This window comes from Pantherophis guttatus, chromosome 3 (assembly GCF_059756535.1).
Source record: "Pantherophis guttatus breed Tessera chromosome 3, ASM5975653v1, whole genome shotgun sequence".
Classification (NCBI taxonomy): domain Eukaryota; kingdom Metazoa; phylum Chordata; class Lepidosauria; order Squamata; family Colubridae; genus Pantherophis; species Pantherophis guttatus.
This window is the reverse complement of record NC_142065.1, coordinates 188,795,576-188,818,174: the sequence shown is the minus strand read 5'-3', so window position 1 is coordinate 188,818,174 and position 22,599 is coordinate 188,795,576. Positions and strand designations below refer to the sequence as shown.

Here is a 22,599-nt window from a genome sequence, read left to right as displayed (position 1 = left end):
TTCTCATTCTGGAAGGAGTTTTTCAACCCTGATGATCTATATCTCAGAGCTGAATCAGCCCACGCATGCCAGATATTCAACTTGTGCAGTCTTTACTGTACTAAATGATTACAAATACAAAACAGTTCTCTTTCAGAGCCATGAAACCTAACTAAAAATTCATGAATAAAATAATTGCCAATCTAAATCTTTGAAGATAAATTCAAAGCAACTGGCATATCAATTAATACCTCTGAAACTGTGTTGACTAAGTTAATGGTCTTCTTCAAGTCCAGCTCTTCAAATGACTTCACAGACAAATCTTGGCAATAAAACAGAAGGGCTTTTCTACTATCTGCTTCTAGGATATTTATTGACTTGTAACCTACAAGTCCTAAATTCTCAGGATGGGTCTCCTCCAAGAACTAGCCAGGCCCAGCTCTGCTTAGCTTCCAAGTTAGATAAGATCAGGCAAATGTTGCCACTGCTATGTTGTAGAACAGCAATGGGAAAAACCAGATGGCTCTTGAGGGAATACTTACTGTTTAGTATCATGCAGTATCATGTGGCTTTATTAATTATTAAAGACATTTGGAAAATCTACCCCTTCCTGGATTTAAAAAGATTCACTGAAGTTCAATATTCAGGTAGTTAAAAAGTAACGAAGTTAGTGCTAGATAGGTAAAATTAAAGATAAAATTAAAAGAAGACAGGAGTAGTCTAATAGGCTTAGCTATTGTTGCAAAATTCAAATGGCTGAAAACTGGGCTAATTTTAGGAAGTTTCTAAAGCAACTGTAGTTAACTTCTCAGTTTCTGTAATGAAACAAAAATGCATGAAATTTTTGCAAGACTGTTCCCATATTTTAAACTAAATCACAAAAATCATTTCTAAAGTTGTGTTGGTACATATGCATAGGCATACATGGCAAATATGACTCCTTCTTTTTTGATAAAAAGATAAACACCAAGATTATTAATCTTCTCTCAGATATTTAACATACAGCTGGAACCCAACTAGAATTGATGACAAATTCCAAATTCCAAATACTAACATGTGTAGAGTGTTATATTGGAAAATAACAGAACAGATTAACAAAGTTGGAAAGGAACTTGGAGGTCTTCTAGTTCAAACCCCTGTTCAGGCAGGAAACCCTATACCATTTCAGACAAATAGTTGTCCAACATCTTCTTAAAAACTTCCAGTGTTGGAGCATTCACAACTTCTGGAGGCAAGTTGTTTCACTGATTAATTGTTCTAACTGTCAGGAAATTTCTCCTTAGTTCTAAGTTGCTTCTCTCCTTGATTAGTTTCTAAGTATTGCTTTTTGTTCTGTCTTCTGGTGCTTTGGAGAATAAGTTGACCCCTCTTCTTTGTGGCAGCCACTCAAATATTAGAACACCACTATCATATCACCCCTACTCCTTCTTTTCATTAAACTAGACATACCCAATTCTTGCAACCTTTTGTCAAGCCTAGCAACCTGCTCGACACCGCTAACGCGTGTTGAAAGCATCAAGGGACATATACATACTTGGTGGTCGTGGCACTGGGTGCAGGCGGCCGTATGCGGGGTGAGGGGAGGTGGTATTGGGTGCGACAGGCTTAGGACGTCTCCAAATGACGTGCAACCAGCACCTTCGAGAACCAGCTGAGGACACTTACGCGCTAACAAGGGTGTGGTGATAAACAGGGGCGCGGTTTAAAAGGGTTAATGAGAAGGGAGGGCTATATAAATGCCCGTTTCTAGTACACTGTAGCGCCGATTTCATTCGTCTTTACGAGTCACAGCGTGTAGCCGTCCACGGACGTGAATAAACGAGCGTGCCAAAAAGAGCTGAAAGGGGTGCTGCTGTGTTTTGATTGCGTCTCGCACGGTCCACCTGAGACCTTTCTTTATATGTTTTAGCCTCCAGTCCACTAATCAACTTTGTTGTTCTTCTCTGTACTCTTTCTAAAGTGTAAACATCTTTTTTACATCATGGTGACCAAACCTGGATGTTGCTCTCATTTTCTTTTTTCTCCCTTAAATGGTCTAATTTAGAGATCCACTAACTTCTAGGTCTGAGGATGAAGACTGTGGAATTAGCAAAGCAATTTTGTGATTCTAATTTTTAACATCACACCTCAGTGTATTCCAATGATTTTGAAAACTTAGAAAATTTTCAGTTTGTACCCTAAGCATGAAATATACAAAATGTCACTCACCTGCTCAGGGTATTTACTGCCTGTTATTTCAGCAACTGTGTTAAAGGAATCAGCATCGGGATATGTTTTGGCTCCCATTTTCAGAGTTACAACTATCTTAGTACCCCGGGAGAACAATCGGGCCATCAGTTCTGCATCTTCAATGGAAATACAGGCGGTAGGAATCTTAGGCACATCTGACTCATATGCTTGCATTCCAGTATGGGGGCTGTTAAAAAAACAAACAGTAAGCATGTTACCTTTGTTACATTTTGAAGGAAGATCATCTGAGCTTTTTATATCAATGTACTATCAATGAGCCTTGGTAGTACAGTGGTCTAAAGCAGCCTGTTATTAAGACCAGCTGCCTGCAATTACTGCAGGTTCGAATCTCGCCAGGCTCAAGGTTGATTCAGCCTTCCATCCTTTCTAAGGTAGGTAAATTGAGGACCTAGTTGTGGGGGCAATAAGCTGACTTTGTATAAATATACAAAAGGATGAAGGCTATTGCTTAGCGCATTGTAAACCGCCCTGAGTCTCTGGAGAAGGGCGGCATATAAATCAAATTTTTAAGAAAATGTGGCACTGGATTCATGATAATCTTGGTTTACTTCTTGTAGGGTAGCTTGTTGCACCATGTGTTAATTTATTATTCAATATATTTTGTAAAGCCAGCTAATGGATTAATTTGGTACCCAAATTAGGTGTGTTATGTCAACATAACCTTACAGTTCGTTGGTTTATTAATATTTGAGTTTGTTGAAAGAGTATTTGCCGTGCACTGATTAAATCTAAATGCATTTAAAGTTGAATAGATTGATCCTTTGGTAGCAAATGTGAGCGAATAGGTCCCTAACTGATGCTACCAATCAAAATGAATCAATATTCTTAGGAACAGTTTTTATCATTACAGGGTCATCAGGTTCCTTAAAGAAAACAATATTGTCATACAAACTGCCCATCCAGAGTTTAATTTCGGAATGCCTTTCAGAATAGGCTCAATTAGCAGCAGGAATCAATCTACAATGAAGCCAGAAGCTCTGATCTCCTGACCTATAAAGTTTGTTTGATGTCTCGCCAACAAGGACAAATAGAGAAACGGGAAACTTTTGACCCCCAGACAGCTAATAGTTGCACTATAGCAGGGATGTCAAACCCGATCACATTGCAGGCAGTATTGTGACTCATTGGGCCATATTGTGATGTATCAGGATGGTTTTGCCTTTGCGTAACCAGGGTGGGTGTGGCCTACGCTGGCCGTATCTGGCCTGTGGGCCGCCAATTTGACAGGCCTGGTCTAAATGATCAGAATATGAAAACCTTTTCATAAGAGGTTAACCATAGCAAATGATGTTTGGTTTCTCTTCTCAGAGGGAAATTGACTCCCAATACTTTATATAATTTTGTTGCTTCGGTAAATGAAAGCAACTTAAAATACTCAGTAGTATACAAGTTATAATTTGGCTAATACATATATGTGGTTTCAGAACATTTCCACTCTTTCCTTGATCGAGAGGTGCTTCAGACAGTCACTCATGCCCTGGTCACCTCACAATTGGATTATTGCAATGCACTTTACGTGAAAGTGCCCTTGAAGACCAGAAGCTACAACTGGTTGAAAATTCAGACGTATGAGCAGTAATAGGTATCTCTCAGTGTGCCTATCTGTCACCACTGCTATGTGAACTGTATCAGCTGCCAGTTGGCTTCTGAGTACAAGTCAATATGATCCTTGTTACCTATAAAGCCCAGTATTGCATAGGGCTTGAATACCTGAGAGACCACTTGTCTCGTACAGTTTATGCCTGCCTGGTATGTTGCAGCAGATTGGGTGTGCTCCACGTCCCTTCCATTAAACGCTGCCTTCTTGTGAGACCTAGAAAGTATGCCTTCTCTGTTACAGCCCCCACTCTCTGGAACAACATCCCCCTAAAAATAAGTATGGCACTGTCTCTCCTGAGTTGTAAAACCTGGTTTTGATCCCAGGGCTGAGGTTGATGTTTGCTATTTGTTTAATGGCTTCTGTTTTGTTTTGTGGATTTTGTTATTAGGGAATTTTAATATCTTTAGCTGATTTTTTTTAATTTTTTAAAAAATATTTTTTATTGAACAATTTTTTTAAAAGATTTTCTTTTTTACAATTTCCTTCTTTACAACATATCTTTAGCTTTTTTTTTTTTTTTAATTCTCGTGCCACTCAGAGTGCATTGGAGTTGGGCAGCCAATAAATTTAAATAATAAATGTGCAGCAAGCCACTCCAAGATGTAAGTAGAATTCAACTTCATTTAAATATGTTAAATTGATACAGCTAATCTAATACATTTCTAACTCCATCGGTTTAATAACTTTTTATTATTTATTTATTATTATTTATTTGTTCGATTTATATGCTGCCCTTCTCCGGAGACTCAGGGTGGCTTACAATGCGTTAAGCAATAACCTTCATACTTTTGTATATACCTGCTTAGTAGGGCTTTCGGGGGGCCCTAAGCGGTGTTCTTTTTTATACAAAGTCATCTTATTGCCCCCACAATCTGGGTCCTCATTTTACCTACGTCGAAAGGATGGAAGGCTGAGTCAACCTTGAGCCTGGTGACATTTGAACTTGCAGTAATTGCAGGCAGCTGGCAACTAAGTGCTACTTTAACAGCACTTAGTCCACTGTGCCACCAAGGCTTCTTTTCTCTCTCACATTAGAAATTGCAGTTTGGTGGCAACATTAGGAGAAATTCTGGATTAAATGCAGGGACTTTATGTGCACACGAAATGGATAATATGAATTCTTCATATGCAAGGTCAAATGGTGATGTATTATATAGTATAGTAGGGCTGTGGGAGGGGGGGTCAAAATGTCATTTATTTATTTATTTATTTATTTATTTATTTATTTATTTATTTATTCATTTATTTATTTATTTATTTATTTATTTGTTCAATTTATATGACGCCCTTCTCAGGGCGATTTACAATGCACTTATAGCAATAGCCTTCATTCTTTTGTATATACCTGCTTATTAGGGCTTTTGGCCCCCCATAAGCGGTGTTTCTACAAAGTCAGTTTATTGCCCCCACAATCCGGGTCCTCAATTTACCTACCTCGGAAGGATGGAAGGCTGAGTCAACCTTGGTAGTCACGGTCATGGTAGTCATGACCGTGAGATCTAAATCTAACTCTTGTGTATATGTTGTCGACACACATACAAAAAGGCTTCAGTCACATAGCTGTGATTGCCTTCTTGATTTTATTGATTCCCCCAGCAATGGCCTCTGTAGCTTATATGATGGCTTTCCTAATATCTTTGAAACAAGATGGCAATCACCAGTAACTCGTAAACAAAGTTTGTGAGCAGCTGTCTGAATGCAAATGCTGCTTTTTAATAAGTTCTATCAGTCCTATTGACTTAGATGTAATTTGGAAGAGAATAAATCACAACAAATCAAACTGGAAGGTTATTTTTGGATTCCCCCTCCATTTTTTTTTATTTTTTTTTTGCCCTGGGATAGTACTTTCATATTTGAAATGCATCAGATATCAGATTAGCAATAAATCATTTTTTACACTTTCATCATACGAGATGCAAGTGGGATATCTCTTTAAACTTGGGAGGAAAAATCCAAGGGGGAAAAAGCAGATTTTTTTCCCCTGTAGGAACTTTATTTCTGTGTCTTAAATATATCTTCATTCAGAAAAGGGAAATAAGTTTTCATTCAGAAAAGGTAAATACTTTTCTTCCAGGCTGTATTACTGAAATATTAATTTTCCACATTCTATGCTCACTAAAATTTCATATACAACAACCAAAAAGAAGAATTCTCTATCTCTATCTCTATCTTGTGGCTATCAAAACTTTGTCTCCTTAACGTAAGGGGAAGCACATTTATAATTAGTAACACAAAACAGAAAGTGAAAAGTCTACATATATAATCTTATTTTCTTAGATTCATGGAATTTGAAGATAATAAATTTATATGACTGCAAAAATGGCAACCTTTTTAGGTTCTTGCAGTATATATTTTAGAACTGCCTTTCATGGAGAAACATAGTTAAGATTGCTTTTTAAATCCCCTGGAAAATAGGAGCCTTTAGTTACACGTTATCTCCAGAGGAGGAGATATTTATACATTTGAAGAGCAACTCTGCAATTAGAGAGCCCAAACTTCTCCAATTACAAGGTTTGTAATTTGACTTTTTATTCAAAATTACTCTGCATGTTTCCAGTTATACAGACCAGTGGTCTTAACCTCAAAAATTAAGATGTGTGGACTTCAATTCCCAAAATTTTCCAACTAGCATCTTAAAATTGCTGAGATTGAGAAATACCGATGTAGATGTAATGTTCAATTATGCTTTCTCTCATGCCAATGTATCTGTGAGCTTTACCTCTAGGAAAACAATCTTGCCAGAGTTGGGCAGCAGAAAGTTGGACAATCAATAGGTGGCAACAAGACTTTTCTTTTGGTGGTTGCCCAGATTTTTACAGTCCAGATATGGTTTACTGATACAAAGGATCCATGGCTTTTGTTGAATAGAACAACATCCATTTTCTTTGTCATGATGTGCTATAAGTACACAATTGTGCCCAAGGGCACAATTACTTTTAACCTGATGAAGACTTCTGGAGAAACCAAAAGCTTGCTTATTTTTCGTGTGTGTGCCTTTCAGTTTCTTCTAATAAAAGAATTGGCAATAAGGGCTTTTGGATCCAGTCTCTACAATCATTGGATCATCATCATCATCATTTAACGACCCCATAATCCATTGCAGGGTGGAGTCTGGGCAACTGAATGAAGCTGAATGAAGAGTGTTTACTGGCCGGATGCCTTCCTGACGCCAATGCGGAGATTTGTTCAGCATATCTTGTGTTTTTAAATTGGCTGTATGCCGCCCTGAGTCCTTCGGGAGAAGGGCGGTATAGAAATAAAATTATTTATTTTATTTTATTTATTTATATATATTCTCATTGTGCCCAGAGAGAGAAATATCTGCCTCTATCTAGGATCAAGCTCATAGCCTCCTGATTGTGAGGTGAGAGCTTCACCTGTAGGCCACCGCACCACTCTTCTTTACATCATAGGATGCCCTCTAAATATTCTGGATTACAATTCTCACATATACTTGCCATATATACATTGTCCCTAGAATCTTCACCAAATAGAAGAACATTGCACAGTAAGAGATGATGATAGTGGGGGTCCTTGATGTTCTCTGAACTTGGTGGTTTTCTTGCAGACATTTTATTACCAAACTAGGTAACATCATCATGACTTCCAGTATTTCCTGATGAGGTTATCTAGTTTGGAAAATGAAACATCTGCAAGAAAACTACCAAGCTCAGAGAGCATCCAGGACCCCACAGTTCAACCCTGGACTACAAATATTTTCTTCTATCAGATGATGACAGTGTTTCAGAATTAAATCATTGATACAATTCAACATAGAATTATCTAACTTGTGATAGACCCAGGCTGAGCCTTAGCCTCCCCATTTGGTACTTTAGAAAAAAAGCCAAAAATATACTTCCTATAGCCAAAAAAAAAATGCTACTACATAAGTTTCCATTTTCAATCCTCTGTAGTCACTGCTAACACAGTGCATTTCTATCATTTCTGCCCAACTCTTTTAAATATTTTAGTGGAGTATGAAATCCCCAGCATGGATAGACCACATGTGCTGAACATAGCAGTGCTATGTTAATGGAAGCTCAGCAAATTAACAAACCCTATTCTTTAATAAAGCAACAAAAAGTTACTTGCTTGGGAATAAGTGCAATCAATAGAAAGAAAGAACTGGGACCCTGTAGAAGCTGGCAGCTTACAGACTCACTGTTCAAATGCAGAGCAATATAACTCTCCTTCATTACTTTAGGGTTCTCATTTGGAGATACCTTTGAAGATCTAGCAAGATATTTGATCTACAAACATTTGGAGAGAAAAAGTTATCGGGAAAAAAAGCACACTGAGTGTATTAATTAGAAAGTGGCTTTAACTTTGCTTGTTATGTCTGATTATGGGGATTGCAACTGATGTTTCAAGGACTGAGTGGCATGTTGATATGATTAGCCTTATGACTTCAGTATCGTCAGATTTCCACTGTTGCCATGTGAACAAAACAAGAGCAAAACCAAGCAAAACAAAACAGATTAATCATAAAAATGGCAACAACAGAAACAGGTGTACTTCCATGAAGAATCATTTATTACTATTCTAAATGGACCAAATATCATCTGTACTGTCTTGTATACTTTATAATTTCCACTTGACAGGATATGCATCACCTATCCCTAAAATGTTCAGTAATCACATGAGGATGAATTAAAACATGGGAATTCCATAGGTTTATAACATCTTCCAAAAAACTGTTTTTGCTTTTCAATTTTTCTTGGAAGGTTTGTATTGATCTTTAAAAAAGTAAACAAAATTAAAAATTTATGTCAAAATATTTGCAATAGAAGGTAATTTATATATTCTCAGGAGCTTAAGAAATATTAAATAAACAGCCACCTACCTTGGCTGTATTATTTCTAAATTGACATCTCAACTTTTTTTATGTTGACATTTTCAATGTTTATCCTCAATCTAAGGCACAAAATTCCTCTTATAGTATAAACAGCATTTATTAATACTAAACAGTCAATAGAAAGATTTGGAAAAAGAATTTGCTTTAGGTTTAGACTTATTTTTCCCAGTCTTTCCAACAGGTGTCAGCTAAACAGTAAACTCTTGGTTAAATTTAAATGCCCTGGGAAAACTGTGATTCAGTGGAACAGCAGCTTGGATGACAAATGGTGCAATACAACAGATGGCAGTTGCTGAAACAAATGACAGCATCCAAGTCCCATTCTGGATTTTCTATGTTCAGGTTTATTCACCTCTTCAGTAATTATTACAAATCTAAATACATTTGCAATCAACAAATGTTTGAATTGTGTATACCAGAGAGTTTGTTGGTAATAGAGCTAATTTGGTCTTCTGAACACAGACAACACATTTTGTACAAAACGTTTTTCAGAAATTGGATAATTTTTTGGAACCCTTCCTAAGAGGCATTCTTGCTGAATCAGGAAAGTATAAGGAGGTCCCTGGTGTCCAGTGTGTGTATCCTGATGTACATTATCAGATTAATATACAGACCTTTTCTGTGTTAAGACTTCTCAGCTCAAAATACTGTATAAGTGATGTTTTTTACTTATGTGAAGCATTGGTACCATGCTCTTCAGCCAAAAAGAAGCTCCTGGAACAGGGAAATAGTAAATAAGCCTTTCTGATTCCCAATTTAAAAATAAGAGAAAAGTTGAAAAACATTTCTCCACTAATACTTCATTTTTCAAAATCTACATCATCAGAACTTTGGATTTTGTCAACAAAGCTTTTGATCTCACAGTTATTGTTGCTGGTTGGGACTGAGATGCCAACTGGATGATTATGGGCACTGAAGCTCAACGTAACAAGCTAGCACTAAACTGGAGAATAGCAATAGCAATGAGACTTATATACCACTTCATAGTGCTTTACAACCCTCTCTAAGCGGTGTACAGAGTCAGCATATTTCCCCCAACAATCTGAATCCTCATTTTACCGACCTCGGAAGGATGGAAGGATGAGTCAACGTTGTGCAGGTCAGAATTGAACTGCTGAACTGCCAGCAATCGACAGTCAGCACAATTTGCCTGCAATACTGCATTCTAATCACTGCACCACCACAGCTTTTACGATTGAAGAAGATTGAAATAAGACTTCAAGTAACATCAATCTAAGTTGCTATGTTTTAGTGGCTGAATGAGATGAACCATAAAATGGCTCTGTTGACTACCAAGTACAAATGCATGGAAAAGTTTCAGAGTAATTTCATTTTAGATTGCAGACTATCAACTCAGATCAACTGTCTTGAACAGAAGACATTCTAAAAGCAAATGAGATTGAAGTAGCCAGTTTTACATGAAAAAGAGGCTGCAAAATACACTGAGAGCAATTCAAGCATATCGAAGTTTTGCCAAACAGAAGGGATCAAGTACAGTGAAACATATGGTACAAATAGGAAGTGATATCTGAGCTCTGAATGCAGGTGCTAGCAACAGTTCCCACAAATTCAACAGCTGTGATACATTGTGGGCCGACTACATATTAGGACTTGATGTGTTTTGCAAATGTTTAGGAAAAGTGCTTTGGACTTCACATGTTCTTCTAATTATTTATTAAAGCAGCACCCCCTTACTAAATCCTTATAGTAGTATATCTTCTTTGAGGCTGACACAAGATCTGAAGTTCTATCAAATCATTTTTGAACCATGTGCAGCCCTCCCTATAGTCCTTCCAATGTTATGGAAGTGGGATTCATGAACATTTCTTCACTTAGCTAACACAAACATCTTTTTGTTTTCAATTAAATGTCTAATATTAGTATTCTCTTTGATAACCTACTCAGTCTGGAGATGTGCCAACGTGTTGACTTCAGGATTTTTAATTCCTAGACAGCATGGCAAAAAAAGTTGAAGAATATGGGGACTGAAATCAAACTCATTTGGGGAAGGCCTCTCAGTGAATCCATTTTCCATTTTCTCTTTAGTTATTATTAAAAAACTTGATGCTGCAGTTCTATATAATCTCACACTGAGTAATATCCATAGGACTTCTGCCTATAAAGCTGTAGTTCACTTTGAATTTTTCTTCCTGTTTAATCTTAATATTTTCAAGTTTATTTCAATAATTACCTTCTGGCTTCAGAATGGGCCAAGCACATTAATACCACACATTCCCTAAAAGACTAAATATTTTAATGTTTGTTTTTAAAGGTTTATTTCTGCTAAGGTTTTATTGCTCTTGGCCCAGCATCACTAGGAGTCTCATGTAATGTTGACAAGTCAGTGCCAAAATTTGCCCCTAGGAGAAAATGTGCATTGCTCAACAAAGAGATCCAGTGTCTTTTAATTTCCTATAATATATGGCACTTCCTGGAAGGACTAAGCAGAACCCTTTTCAATATCAACTGCAGATTTTTTTAAAAATCAGGATGACTGAGATTTAGCTATAAAAAAATAAGGTGAGCAGAAAATGTCAGTTCCTAAAGATGATCTAGTTATACTGAATCATCTGTAGAGTAGCATTTTGTAGAGTAGGCAGGGACAGTGAATGCTACTATCCTCCCTACCCATCCACAAATTCCATAAAGAGATTTGTCAATTAAAATGCACTGTGCCTATATAAAAATGCATAGACTCATGAAAATTATAAACAAGAATCTATATTTCTGTGGGCTAAGGGATGCGGTGGCTCAGTGGCTAAGACACTAAGCTTGTCGATCGAAAGGTCGGCAGTTTAGTGGTACGAATCCCTAGCGCCGTGTAACAGGGTGAGCTCCCGTTACTTGTCCCAGCTTCTGCCAACCTAGCAGTTCGAAAGCATGTAAAAAATGCAAGTAGAAAAATAGGGACCACCTTTGGTGGGAAGGTAACAGCGTTCCGTGCGCCTTTGGCATTTAGTCATGCCGGCCACATGACCACGGAGATGTCTTCGGACAGCGCTTCGGCTTTGAAACGGAGATGAGCACCGCCCCCTAGAGTCAGGAACAACTAGCACAGGGGTGGGCAAATGTGGCCCTTTTACAACCTGTGGACTTCAACTCCCAGAATTTCTGAGACAAGCTGTCTCAGGAATTCTGGGAGTTGAAGTCCACAGGTTGTAAAAGGGCCACATTTGCTCATCCCTGGACTAGTACATATGTGCGTGGGGAACCTTTACCTTTTACCTTTATATTTCTGTGAGACAAGCAACCATGACATCGGTTTCCTAGTCTGGTCTACCTTGAAGAGGGCTGATAAAAGGGTCTGAGCTGGTTGCATTCTTCATATTCTCACAGAATTCTAAATGTGTCCTTGGCTTAAAAGAGTTCTACTCCTGCTAATATTTATGCTTCCTAAAAATGTCTTCATAGCACTCGGAAGGGATAGCCCTATAGCTTGGCTAAGAAAAGGACAAAGATTTAAAAGCGGATGGGGCTTTTTCCCTGGAAACATTCAAGGTTCAGCCTCTACTGTACTCCATTATTTAGAAATCAGTTACTAACTTTTCCTTCCCCGGAGCTAGCAGGCCTCTGGATAGTCTACGTATCAATGAAGCCATCAGATGGAATCAGCGCTTCCAATCAATCGGTCTACAATAAAAACGTTCCAAAAGGAATGCAGTGGAAGCTGACAATACCTCCTGATGCTGGTTGACAAAAGGCGCTGTGTCCAGCTGGGCTGATTCAATGCCATTTGTCAGCAGGACAGAGAAGAAAAGACACCACAGGTGGTGAAGGGGAAGACGGAGAGGCAGAAAAATCTTTGCAGACTTGCACATTGTCTCTTGTCACTTGCAGGCACAAAGGGTAGGTTGTGTCACTGCAGAGTGGCAGCAGTGATATTAGTCCCAGGTGTGGTGCAGGGATGAGAAAGAGAGAGAAAGGCAGAGTATTGCTGAAAGAACAATGAAAAGCAACTCGGGTTTTTAAAACTTAAAACTTTTTTTCCCCACAGACTCCAATATTGCAATACCGTTTAAAGTGACAAATAATACTTTCCGTTCAAGAATGAAGACCCATTGATCTAAAACATTTCACTATTCCATCTCTTCATTTAATTAAACTGTAGTTTAAAAGAAGTACAGACTGTCACACGTTCTTAAACTTCTGAATAAATCACAGATGGGGAAGTTTATCTAACACTGCAGAACACATATAGCATATTACAGCGTGATAGATTGTATGCATCAGATCTCTTTTTTTAACTGGTCTTAATGGTTACATTTGTCTATGCAATAATGCAGTTTGGGGAAAATGCTGTTGAAAGGAACGTGTGTATTTGATATATTTTTAAAAATCTGCATCATAGCAGGCACTTTTAGGGAGCATTGTGTGATGGCAAAAGCCAGAGCAATGAACTACAGACATCTACTGGCTTCAGAAATCAACTTAAAAAAATAAAACCCAAGACTGGCAATAAAATTATTTCATACATATTAAGCATGCAATTTAGGCAATCTTTGCATGGATATATAGGGCTAAAATTTTAAGTAAAAACAATCTAAGGTACTGTAGAATAGCTAATCTAAAAATGAAGCCAAGATACTTTAAACCAGTATAGTAGTCAGGGAATTCTGCGAGTTGAAAATCACACAGCTTGAAATTGCCACAGCACTGCTTTAAAGTGTTCTCACTTCCTGGTGTGTGATTATATTTGTCTTTCATAAACCTTCTTTTTAGGTGCTAAATAATATATCGACACTTTAATTATTTGTGTTTGTCTTCTTTTTCAATATTTTCTATAATAAAGTTTTGAATAAACTTCTTTTCAACAATGATTTTTAAAAATCTAATTGCACTGAGTTCATGACTTAATCACCACTGGACAGCAGTTTATTTCCTTTAACATTTTTTCTTTGTTTTTGGGAAATAAGATGTAGCTAGTGTTCTTATTGCAATTCTTTATGGGATCGCTTGACTACAGATGAAGCCGCTTTTTTCATACAGCATAACCAAATGTCTTCAAACTTGGCTTGAAAATATTGTACTCTACATCGAAAATAGCACCAATACAGAGAAAACAGAACCCTTGTAAATAGTTGAATAATATTCTAGGATTGGCCTAATGTATGTTTTGTAAGCCACATTGTAAACTAATCTTCCTTAACCTCCTTTTTCACATATAAATGAAATTCTGTCTGGAGGCACCAATGTAGATAAGAATTCTGAAAGTTGTAGAGTCACACATTTAAAGTACCAGGTTGGGAAAATGTTAAGAAGCAGAGTGAAATAGATTGGACTTCTCAATTGGGTTCATTGTATTTTCACTGCCAAAGCAATGTTTGAGAGATTTTCTTTCTTATGTGCCAAAATAACTTACTTTCATTGAATAGCAAAATGGGCACTTTTTCTACTTTATACTTCAAGTCACAAAATGTTTTGGGACAATATGTAACTGAACATGAAAAGGCTGTTCCTGAACTGTTCCTTTCTATTTAAATTTGAAATGTTTTTCTTTTTAATAACAATAATTTACAATCAACATGTTAGAAGCCCTTCATGATTGTATGAAATGCAATCCCCCCCTTTTTTTAAAGGCAAGGCTATTATTCCTGCTAACAAAACCATAAATGGCTCAAATGATTGTGATTCTCCTGTCAGAAAACAGCTTGACATGTCAGGTTGTCCACTTCAACTACCACTTAGACATGAAAAAAAAACAACCAGAAAATGGTTTCAACAAAAGGGCTTCCTGTTCTATAGGAACACACCTGAAAGAAGAGGTGAAGCGTGATTCTCTTTAAACAACAGGCTCCTACCTATTGATAGAAAATGGAGCAATACTCCTGATAAGAGAAGCTTTTGCACCCAATTTAGCAGCTTCCACTGCTCCATGAAGTCGGTAGAGCACTGTTTTACCATAATTGGTGTAACGCTGGTTGTAAACAATAATCTTTCCAGGGGCTTCATGAGCTTTCTTGTGTAGGTCGTCAAAAGAACTTACTACCAACACTTCTGCTGTAATACCTGGAAATGAAAAACCAACTGTTAGAAATACAGGCCAAGTTTTATTTTATTTTATTTATTTATTTATTTATTAAATTTATTAAATTTATATGCCACCCATCTTACCAATATAGCAACTCTGGGCAGCTTACAAACAAAAATAAAATAAAAACAATTACAATTTAAAAAGAGTTACATAAGAACTAAGATCAAAGTGAACAGACAGCATGGGGGTGAGATCTTCTTATCCCATCAACCATCTCCAGTAAGGAGATGTTAGCAACATTTCGGGGTAAAACAGTCAAATAACTGTGGAAATGTCTTTAGTTACTTTAAAGTGGATTAGAAGCCTCCAAGTTAGAATATGTGAAGGAGGAAATGACAAATCTCTTCCAAAAGCTTCCTAAGAAAACTGCAAGGACTTATCCTGGTAGTTGCCAGAAATCCTCCTATCAATGGTTTGCCATTGATTCCTTCTTAGGGCTCAGAGAGAGTGACTGGCTCAAAGTTCTCCAGCAGTCTCTCATTTTCTAGTTTGATGCCTTAACCACCACACCAAAGTGGCTGATATTCTGTCTTGGAGGCTTCTAATCCATTTTAGATGCCAAATTTTTTCCAAATTACTTATGCAATATGTAGTATTCCCTATGACACTTCTATGGAAGCAAAAGTTTGACCTTAAGCTGCCCCCAGAGATAAGGAGAATCCAAGACCTCGGTGCCTTCTACCGTGCCCTTAAAACTTTCTTTTTTCAGCAAGCCAGGCTGGCTTAACATATTTTTAAATATTTTTAATTTTTAATTGGTTTGTCATTTTAAACTGGGGCCAAATTAGTATATATTCTTTTAATTGTTTTTAATGTTTGTATTGTATGTTTTTATCTGGCTGTACACCGCCCTGAGTCCCTCGGGAGAAGGTGCGGTATATAAATTCGAAATAAAATAAAATAAAAATATAATAAATAAGGTACAACACTTAATGATAGTCATAGGGTACAAATAAGCAATCAAATTATATTAGGAAGCAGTCAATATAAATCGTAAGGATACAAGCAGCAAAGTTACAGTTATACAGTCATAAGTGGAAGGGGATGGGTGATAGGAATGATGAGAAGATTAATAGTAGTGCAGACTTAGTAAATAGTTTGACAGTGTTGAGGGAATTATTTGTTTAGCAGAGTGATGGAGTTTGGGAAAAAACTGTTCTTGTGTCTAGTTGTTCTGGTGTGCAGTGCTCTATAGCGTCGTTTTGAGGAGTTGAAACAGTTTATATCCATTTTCATATCTCTTCCCATGTTGTACAGTTTGGCCTTAGGAACCATTGTCAAGAATTACAGCAGAAAGAAATAGTGGGTGAAAAGGTGCAATAGAAGTTTTAGATTAAAGATATAATATATAAACCAAAAAAGTATCTGCTATGAATTGTATTTTGCCCACATGCTTGGAAAAAAATTAGGACCGCTCCAGGGCTTGCAAAATGTCTGCAAGAGGCTTCCTACAGCCCTTGAACTGCTTGCCCCCCGATTCAGGAGAACAAAAATTAATCAGGCTGTAGGAAATGAGGTTTTGACTTCTGCATCCAGAAACAGGTAAGAAAGGCATGAAAAATCTAATGGGCTCACTTTCCTGGCTCTCAATCTAGTCTTTTTTTTTTTTTTTTTTTTTTTGAGTGCAAGATGTGCTGTATTTGCGTACTCAGGTCAAAATCTACTGCTGCTATTGTTGGCATGTAAGTGAAGTAAACTGATAGGCTTCAGCCACTCTTAATGAGTAAGAGTTTCGGCTGCATGCCTCAAAAACATCTTGGTGACAGGAGCATGCAAAGCTGGAATTAGGCCAGTGGAGAGGAAGCCAGAGATCTGGAAATTTTCATTTTCCACTAGAAAAATCAAGGTCTCTGCAGGCTGGCACTGCAATCTATGTGACATATCAGCTTTCAAAACTAATGAGTAGAATTGACATCAGGTAATTCATCCCAGCTCTCCATTTATATCCGCACCAAGTGATAAAACATAATAACATGGGTTCATGATTGCTCATCAAGGAAGAAAGAATAGTAGCAATTCTTGACAGCTCCTTGTAATAATGAAAGATGCTTCCTGCAAATAAGATCTCAATATCCTGGGTTCTTTTCACAGTTTATGTAACAAACTTCTTCAACTGGCGTCTTCTAGAGTTGTGGGGATTGCAGGGCACAGAATTCCCAGTCAGCATAACAGAAGTAACAAAAATAATAGAGCCTCTGCTCTGCAGCTGACCGCCCCTAGCAACCCCAGATGGCAAGGATTCCTGTCCAAAATTCTGAGAAGCTACTACAGGTCACTGCAAAACAATATTGAGCTACATGAAACAGCTTCCTGTGAGTCACATTTCCAATATTTTTGAAGGGCAAAAGAGCTACTCTAAAAATTATTCCAAATTTGGTTTTCCAGCTATATGCCTAGTTTCTAATGAAAAAAAAACATGTGTTCTAAATACAACATACAACAATAGAGAAAGAAATTGAATAACGGTGCTGTGACTCAGCCAATGATTCATAGGATTTTAATGGATGTAGGACTGAAAGTATCTCCATGCATCTACTGATGATGGATCATAGCAACACTTTGGAATTGTTGCTGTTGGACTGTCCACAGTTGCTTCCCTAGTTGAGACATACTCACGGGTGTTGCTGGGGAGCCTCAAGATCAGGGTTCAACATAAATCTAGATCAATTCTGCTTTTTCAGTTTTTATTCATTTATAATATAAAATACAAAAATACAAAAGCAAATAGTAGGAAAAATAGGGGAGGAAAAGGGGAAGGGAGAAGTGTAGAAAAGAAGGGGGGAAAGTGTTGACTTCTGACTCTCTCTGGTGCAGTAGAATAAGACAGTAGCATCAAACCTCAACTTTTTACTTTCACATAATAGTGTAAACTAGCCATTTCTATAACAACAAATCTATCTAATCAGTAAAGCCCAAAATCAAAGTTTCATTTTTTTCCACCTCAAGCAAAGTCCAGAAGCGGTTTCCCAGTAGAAACAAAAGTACTTGTGTCAATTTAGCCATCTCTGCTAACTCCATCAACTTTTGCAACCATTCGTTCATTGTGGGAATTGAAATGTCCTTCCATTTTTGTGCATAAAGTAGTCTTGCTTTATGTACAAAACATATATAACATCAAAGTTCCAAATTCCACCCCCCCAGTCTTTTCCAATCAAACCCAAAAGAAAACTTTCTAGTTTTATCTTTATATTTACTTTCAGAATTTTATGTATTAGAATATGAATCCTACTCCAATATTTCTTTGCTTTATCACATTTCCACCATAAATGATAAAATGATTCTTTTACATTTATATTTCCAGAATTCATTTGAAATACCTTTATATATATTCTTGATAACTTGTCTGTTAAATACCAATGATACATCATCTTATAGAAATTCTTTTTTAAATTGTAATATAATGTAAATTTTAAATCTTTTGTCCACATATTCTACCATTGTTCAAGCTATACATTATATCCAAAGTTCCTTGCCCACTGAATCATGCAATGCTTTACATATTCACTTTCCCAATTCAATTATACTGGATCAATTCTGGAGTTGATCGGGATGTTTGGAGGATAGATCCCAAGGAGAAAAGAGAAGTTAGCCATCACTAGTGAATAATGAAGAACAATGTTCAAAAGAAATACAGAAGAAATATATATAGACTTTAAAAAGCTTTGCAATAAATTGCAGGAGTATCAATCTTTCTTCAGCTTTAAGCTATTGATTTAGCTGTCTCTTAGTGGGCTTAAGTTAGGCATTCCTCTATCCTCAACTTGCACATTATAAAAATACGAGTAGGGCAGTGGTGGGTTTCAATTTTTTTTACTACCGGTTCTGTGGGTGTGGCTTGGTGGGCATGGCATGGATTGGTGGGCGTGGCAGGGGAAGGATACTGTAAAATCTCCATTCCCACCCCACTCCAGGGGAAGGTTACTGCAAAATCCCCATTTCCTCCTGATCAGCTGGGACTTGGGAGACAGAGAATTGCCCTTCCCATGTATATCTGGCTGCCTGAGCTGGCTGTTGAAATTTTCTTCCATGCTGAAGTTGAGACTGCATTTTCCAATGCTGAAACACATGAATGGTGGTGGCACTATTCACAGATATTCCCCAGCCCACCTCCATTTCCCCACGCTGCATAATAGGAGGGATGGTTCTGTTAAGTGATATTCTATTAAATTTTCCCAGTTTGCTCTTCTTTGTGAGAAGTTACAGAAAAGACCCTATTCCAGAGGTGGGTTTCAGCAGGTTCTGACCAGTTCTGGAGAACCGGTAGCGGAAATTTTGAGTAGTTCGGAGAACCGGTAGTAAAAATTCTGACTGGCCCCACCCCCATCTAATCTTTCTTTTTGCCACAGGAAGCAACCATCTTGGGTTTTTCATACTTCAGGGATGCACACGATGCAGTCCAAAAAACAGATCCTTCTCTCTGACATCTTTTTTATGATCCTCCAGAGCTGGGCCCCAAAAGGTGGCATTTTATGATTTTAAGGGTTCTTAAATCAGTGTTCCCCAACTTTTTTGGTTTTGCAGACCAGCAGGAGGGGGGGAGAGGGGATGGTTCCATGGGAGAGCCTGCTGCTCGCACAAATGGAGCTGTGCACATGGGCATGCTCGCCTGCCACTTCCACGGCCAGGTTGTGAATGGGCCACAGCCCGATACTGGGGCTTGGGGACCCCTGCATTAAACCATGGAGAACACATGGGCTTCAAGTCTGACAATTCCCTAACAAGCAGAGCTACTGAGGTTGAGAACTATTAAATAAAAAATAGGCCATATTCCAAATAAAAAGTAATAGTAAGGGTAGCAACAGTTAAAAATCAGGCAGTCATTACCTTCGGGAGGAGTTGCAATGCTCCCACCAAGCCCCAACATGGCAATGATATGATTGTATGGTTTCACCATCATTGCACTCTCTTCACCCCTTTCCCAGTGGGGTATTTTTACTGGCTCCAGGTGGACATTTTCTAAGCCATTTTTCCTCAAAGCGTCCTCCATGTACTGGATAGCCAGTTCTAGATTTCTAGAACCACTCAATCGTGGTCCAAAAGTGTCCACAAACAGCGCCAGCCTTTCGTAAGATCTGTTCTGGGCCTTGCCATAAACCGCAAGTTTGATAATCTTCTCAGCAACGTCCGAATAATTGGCTATTTCTCTGTCAATATCGCCAAATGTTCTTTGGTGGCCGTAACTGGTGTTGCTTAATAAACAAGTCATGCTTTCAGAAAATAGGCAGATGGAGATCATTAAAAACAGAAGCTTCATTTTTCTCTATTATTTGTGAACCTGTAGGAGGAAAAAAGACAATATTATGTTACAAATCAGCTCAGCAAGTTTTAAGTTATGAAGCGCGACAGCCTGAAAACTAATCCAGTTAAGTAATGTCATATGAAAGTGCAGTGACAGAAATTAAGAAGCTAGGTTTTGTGATATGAGGAGAGGAGAGGGGAGAACACAAAATCTCTGCAGCCATTGTCCACTACCTAAAGCAGAGGCAGAGGCCTACTTTTTGAAACTGAGAACTAGAATCCCTAGGGAAAGTAGTACGTGAATGCCTTGCTTTTTCTGTTGCCCCTTTTCTAAAAGCTTCAGATTTAGATATAGTTTGGCAACATCAACCCTTCCAACCTGGTGCTCTTTAGTTGTGTTGTACTATAATTTCCCATTTCCAATACACTTAGAGCAGTATTTCTCAAGCTGTGTGTAATTCAGAATCCTGATAGTTAAAAATCCTCACATCTGAAACATTGTTCTACAAGGATACTATAAAGGTAAAGGTTCCCCTCGCACATATGTGCTAGTTGTTCCCGCCTCTAAAGTGCGGTGCTCATCTCCGTTTCAAAGCCAAAGAGCCAGCGCTGTCTGAAGACGTCGCCGTGGTCATGTGGCTGGCATGATTAAATGCCAATGGCGCACGGAACACTGTTACCTTCCTACCAAAGGTGGTCCCTATTTTTCCACTTGCATTTTTTATGTGCTTTCGAACTGCTAGGTTGGTAGAAGCTGTAACGGGAGCTCACCCCGTTACACAGCACTAGGGATTCGAACCACTGAACTGCCGACCTTTCGATCGACAAGCTCAGCATCTTAGCCACTGAGCCACCGCGCCTCTCTAGGATAGTATAGTAAGGGATACTATACAAACAGGTTAAATCTTATTTCCATTCTTTTAGACAGCATTTAGCTCATGCTTTAGTTTGGTATTTTGTACTGTAATGTGTAATGTGTTCGAACATTTTAAAAATAAAACTGAGAAGCAGGATTTTTGGTAATATAAACATTTTTAAAAGAAGGATGTTTGTCTAACAGAAACCACCTGAAAAATTAAGATGCAGAATTAAAATCAAATATTGTTAAATATAAAAGAGGTCGGAACTGTTAGTCATTCATTTCAATACAGTATTAGTCAGACTTCAAATGGAATGTCAAATATTTGACAGGTAGTTCTTGACTTATGACCAGTCACTTAGAGACTTGTTTGAAGTTATGAGGGACCTCCCTCAATATACTTATTTCCCTGTTCCAAAATTCTGAGAGATGGATTACTCCTGTGATCATGTGACATTTCAGGTGTTTGGCAACTGGCCTGCATTTATGGCTGTTTGCAGCATCCTGCAGTCAGATGACCACAATTATGATGTTTTTGCTGAAAATCATTTACTTCTGGGTTTTGGCAAAAATGCCCCACAGCGAACAATGGATTTACCTAATCATTGCAGCAGTTGCTTAATGGCCGTGACAGTTTAAGCAGTTGTTTAATGACTCCAGAAGTTGCTTTATAACTGACAAAAAGTCATAAAATCAGGCTGCTCATGTGGTGACCTGGTTTATGACCATCACAACTTACAACCTTACTGGGCAGGCTCCAGTCCTTATAATTCAAGAACTACCTGTTCACTTATATATTAAATGGTAGGGGGAAATAAATCTATAGATTTATCTAAATTTATATTTAAGAGGTGTTTCAACAATAGGATCTCACATTAAAACTCAATTTTTAGCAAAAACTAAGCAGTCCTTGGTTTCTTAGAGTTTCAAAAACTCTTATTAAAAACTAATTATAATTGTCATAAGAATAAAGTAGGCTTATCTTTAAAGAACTAATCCCAGATGCAAAATTGAATTTTGTTCTACAAAGAATGTTGTTCAAATTATTCCATGAAGAGGTGGACTGCTAATTAGTTCATTTTTAAAAGTGCTTTGAAATGGCTGTTTCTTTTTTCTTTTTTCTTTTTTTAAACTCTCCTTTATGTTTTGAGATACGTTTCATGGACTACAGGGTACATTCTGCTGGGAATATCTCTAACTCCAAAGCAATTTCTGTTGACACAAGTAATAACACAGGAAATTTTGTCATCGCAATTGGATGAGCCTTGAATCTAGAACTGAAGCAAGATAATTCAAATACCAAGTTAAATTTAGAAACCCCCTACAGCTTCAGTCTGGAGATGGATCTCTATAAGTTTCTGATCACAATTTGTACATCTCGAGTCTGGAATACAACGTGCTCCTAGAAATGAAGCAGGGGCGATGGAAAGAACGCTTTCTGTTCCAGTAAACAGTCAATTGTGCCTTGCTCTACTTGCTCTGCTGAGAAAGTGGATCTCATCCAATCCCAGCTTCACAGGAGTGAGAAGAACTTTTCTCTGTTATGAACTACTTTGCATGGCTGTGTTCATTCTAGCATGTCACAAGTGGTGCCTCCTGGCCATGGATGGATTTTAATTTTAAAAAGCAACCCAAAATAGCGTGTTTTTTTTTTCTGGCTTCTTTTGCCTTGTTCCAGTTGGTAGCACTTGGGAATGCTTTAGAGTGTGTCACATCATAAGAGGTTTTGTCATAAAAAAAAAAAACCAAATAGAGTTTGGTTTTATTTTTTGTTAAATACTATTTTT

The 22,599-nt window shown here is 37.7% G+C and overlaps 1 protein-coding gene across 3 annotated transcripts in view; it reads right to left on the bottom strand.

The window, feature by feature from the left end:
* Positions 1–22,599, bottom strand: part of CPQ (carboxypeptidase Q) — a 147,958-nt gene that overhangs the window by 97,667 nt on the left and 27,692 nt on the right. For all 3 annotated transcript variants that reach the window (XM_034422486.3, XM_087891368.1, XM_034422488.3), the window contains exons 2-4: positions 19,540–19,990; positions 14,483–14,690; positions 2,188–2,395 (exon numbers count right to left, since the gene is read on the bottom strand). In XM_034422486.3, coding sequence (XP_034278377.2) covers positions 2,188–2,395; positions 14,483–14,690; positions 19,540–19,969 — 846 coding nt within the window. In that variant the 5' untranslated portion in view covers positions 19,970–19,990. The remainder of the gene's footprint in view (positions 1–2,187; positions 2,396–14,482; positions 14,691–19,539; positions 19,991–22,599) is intronic.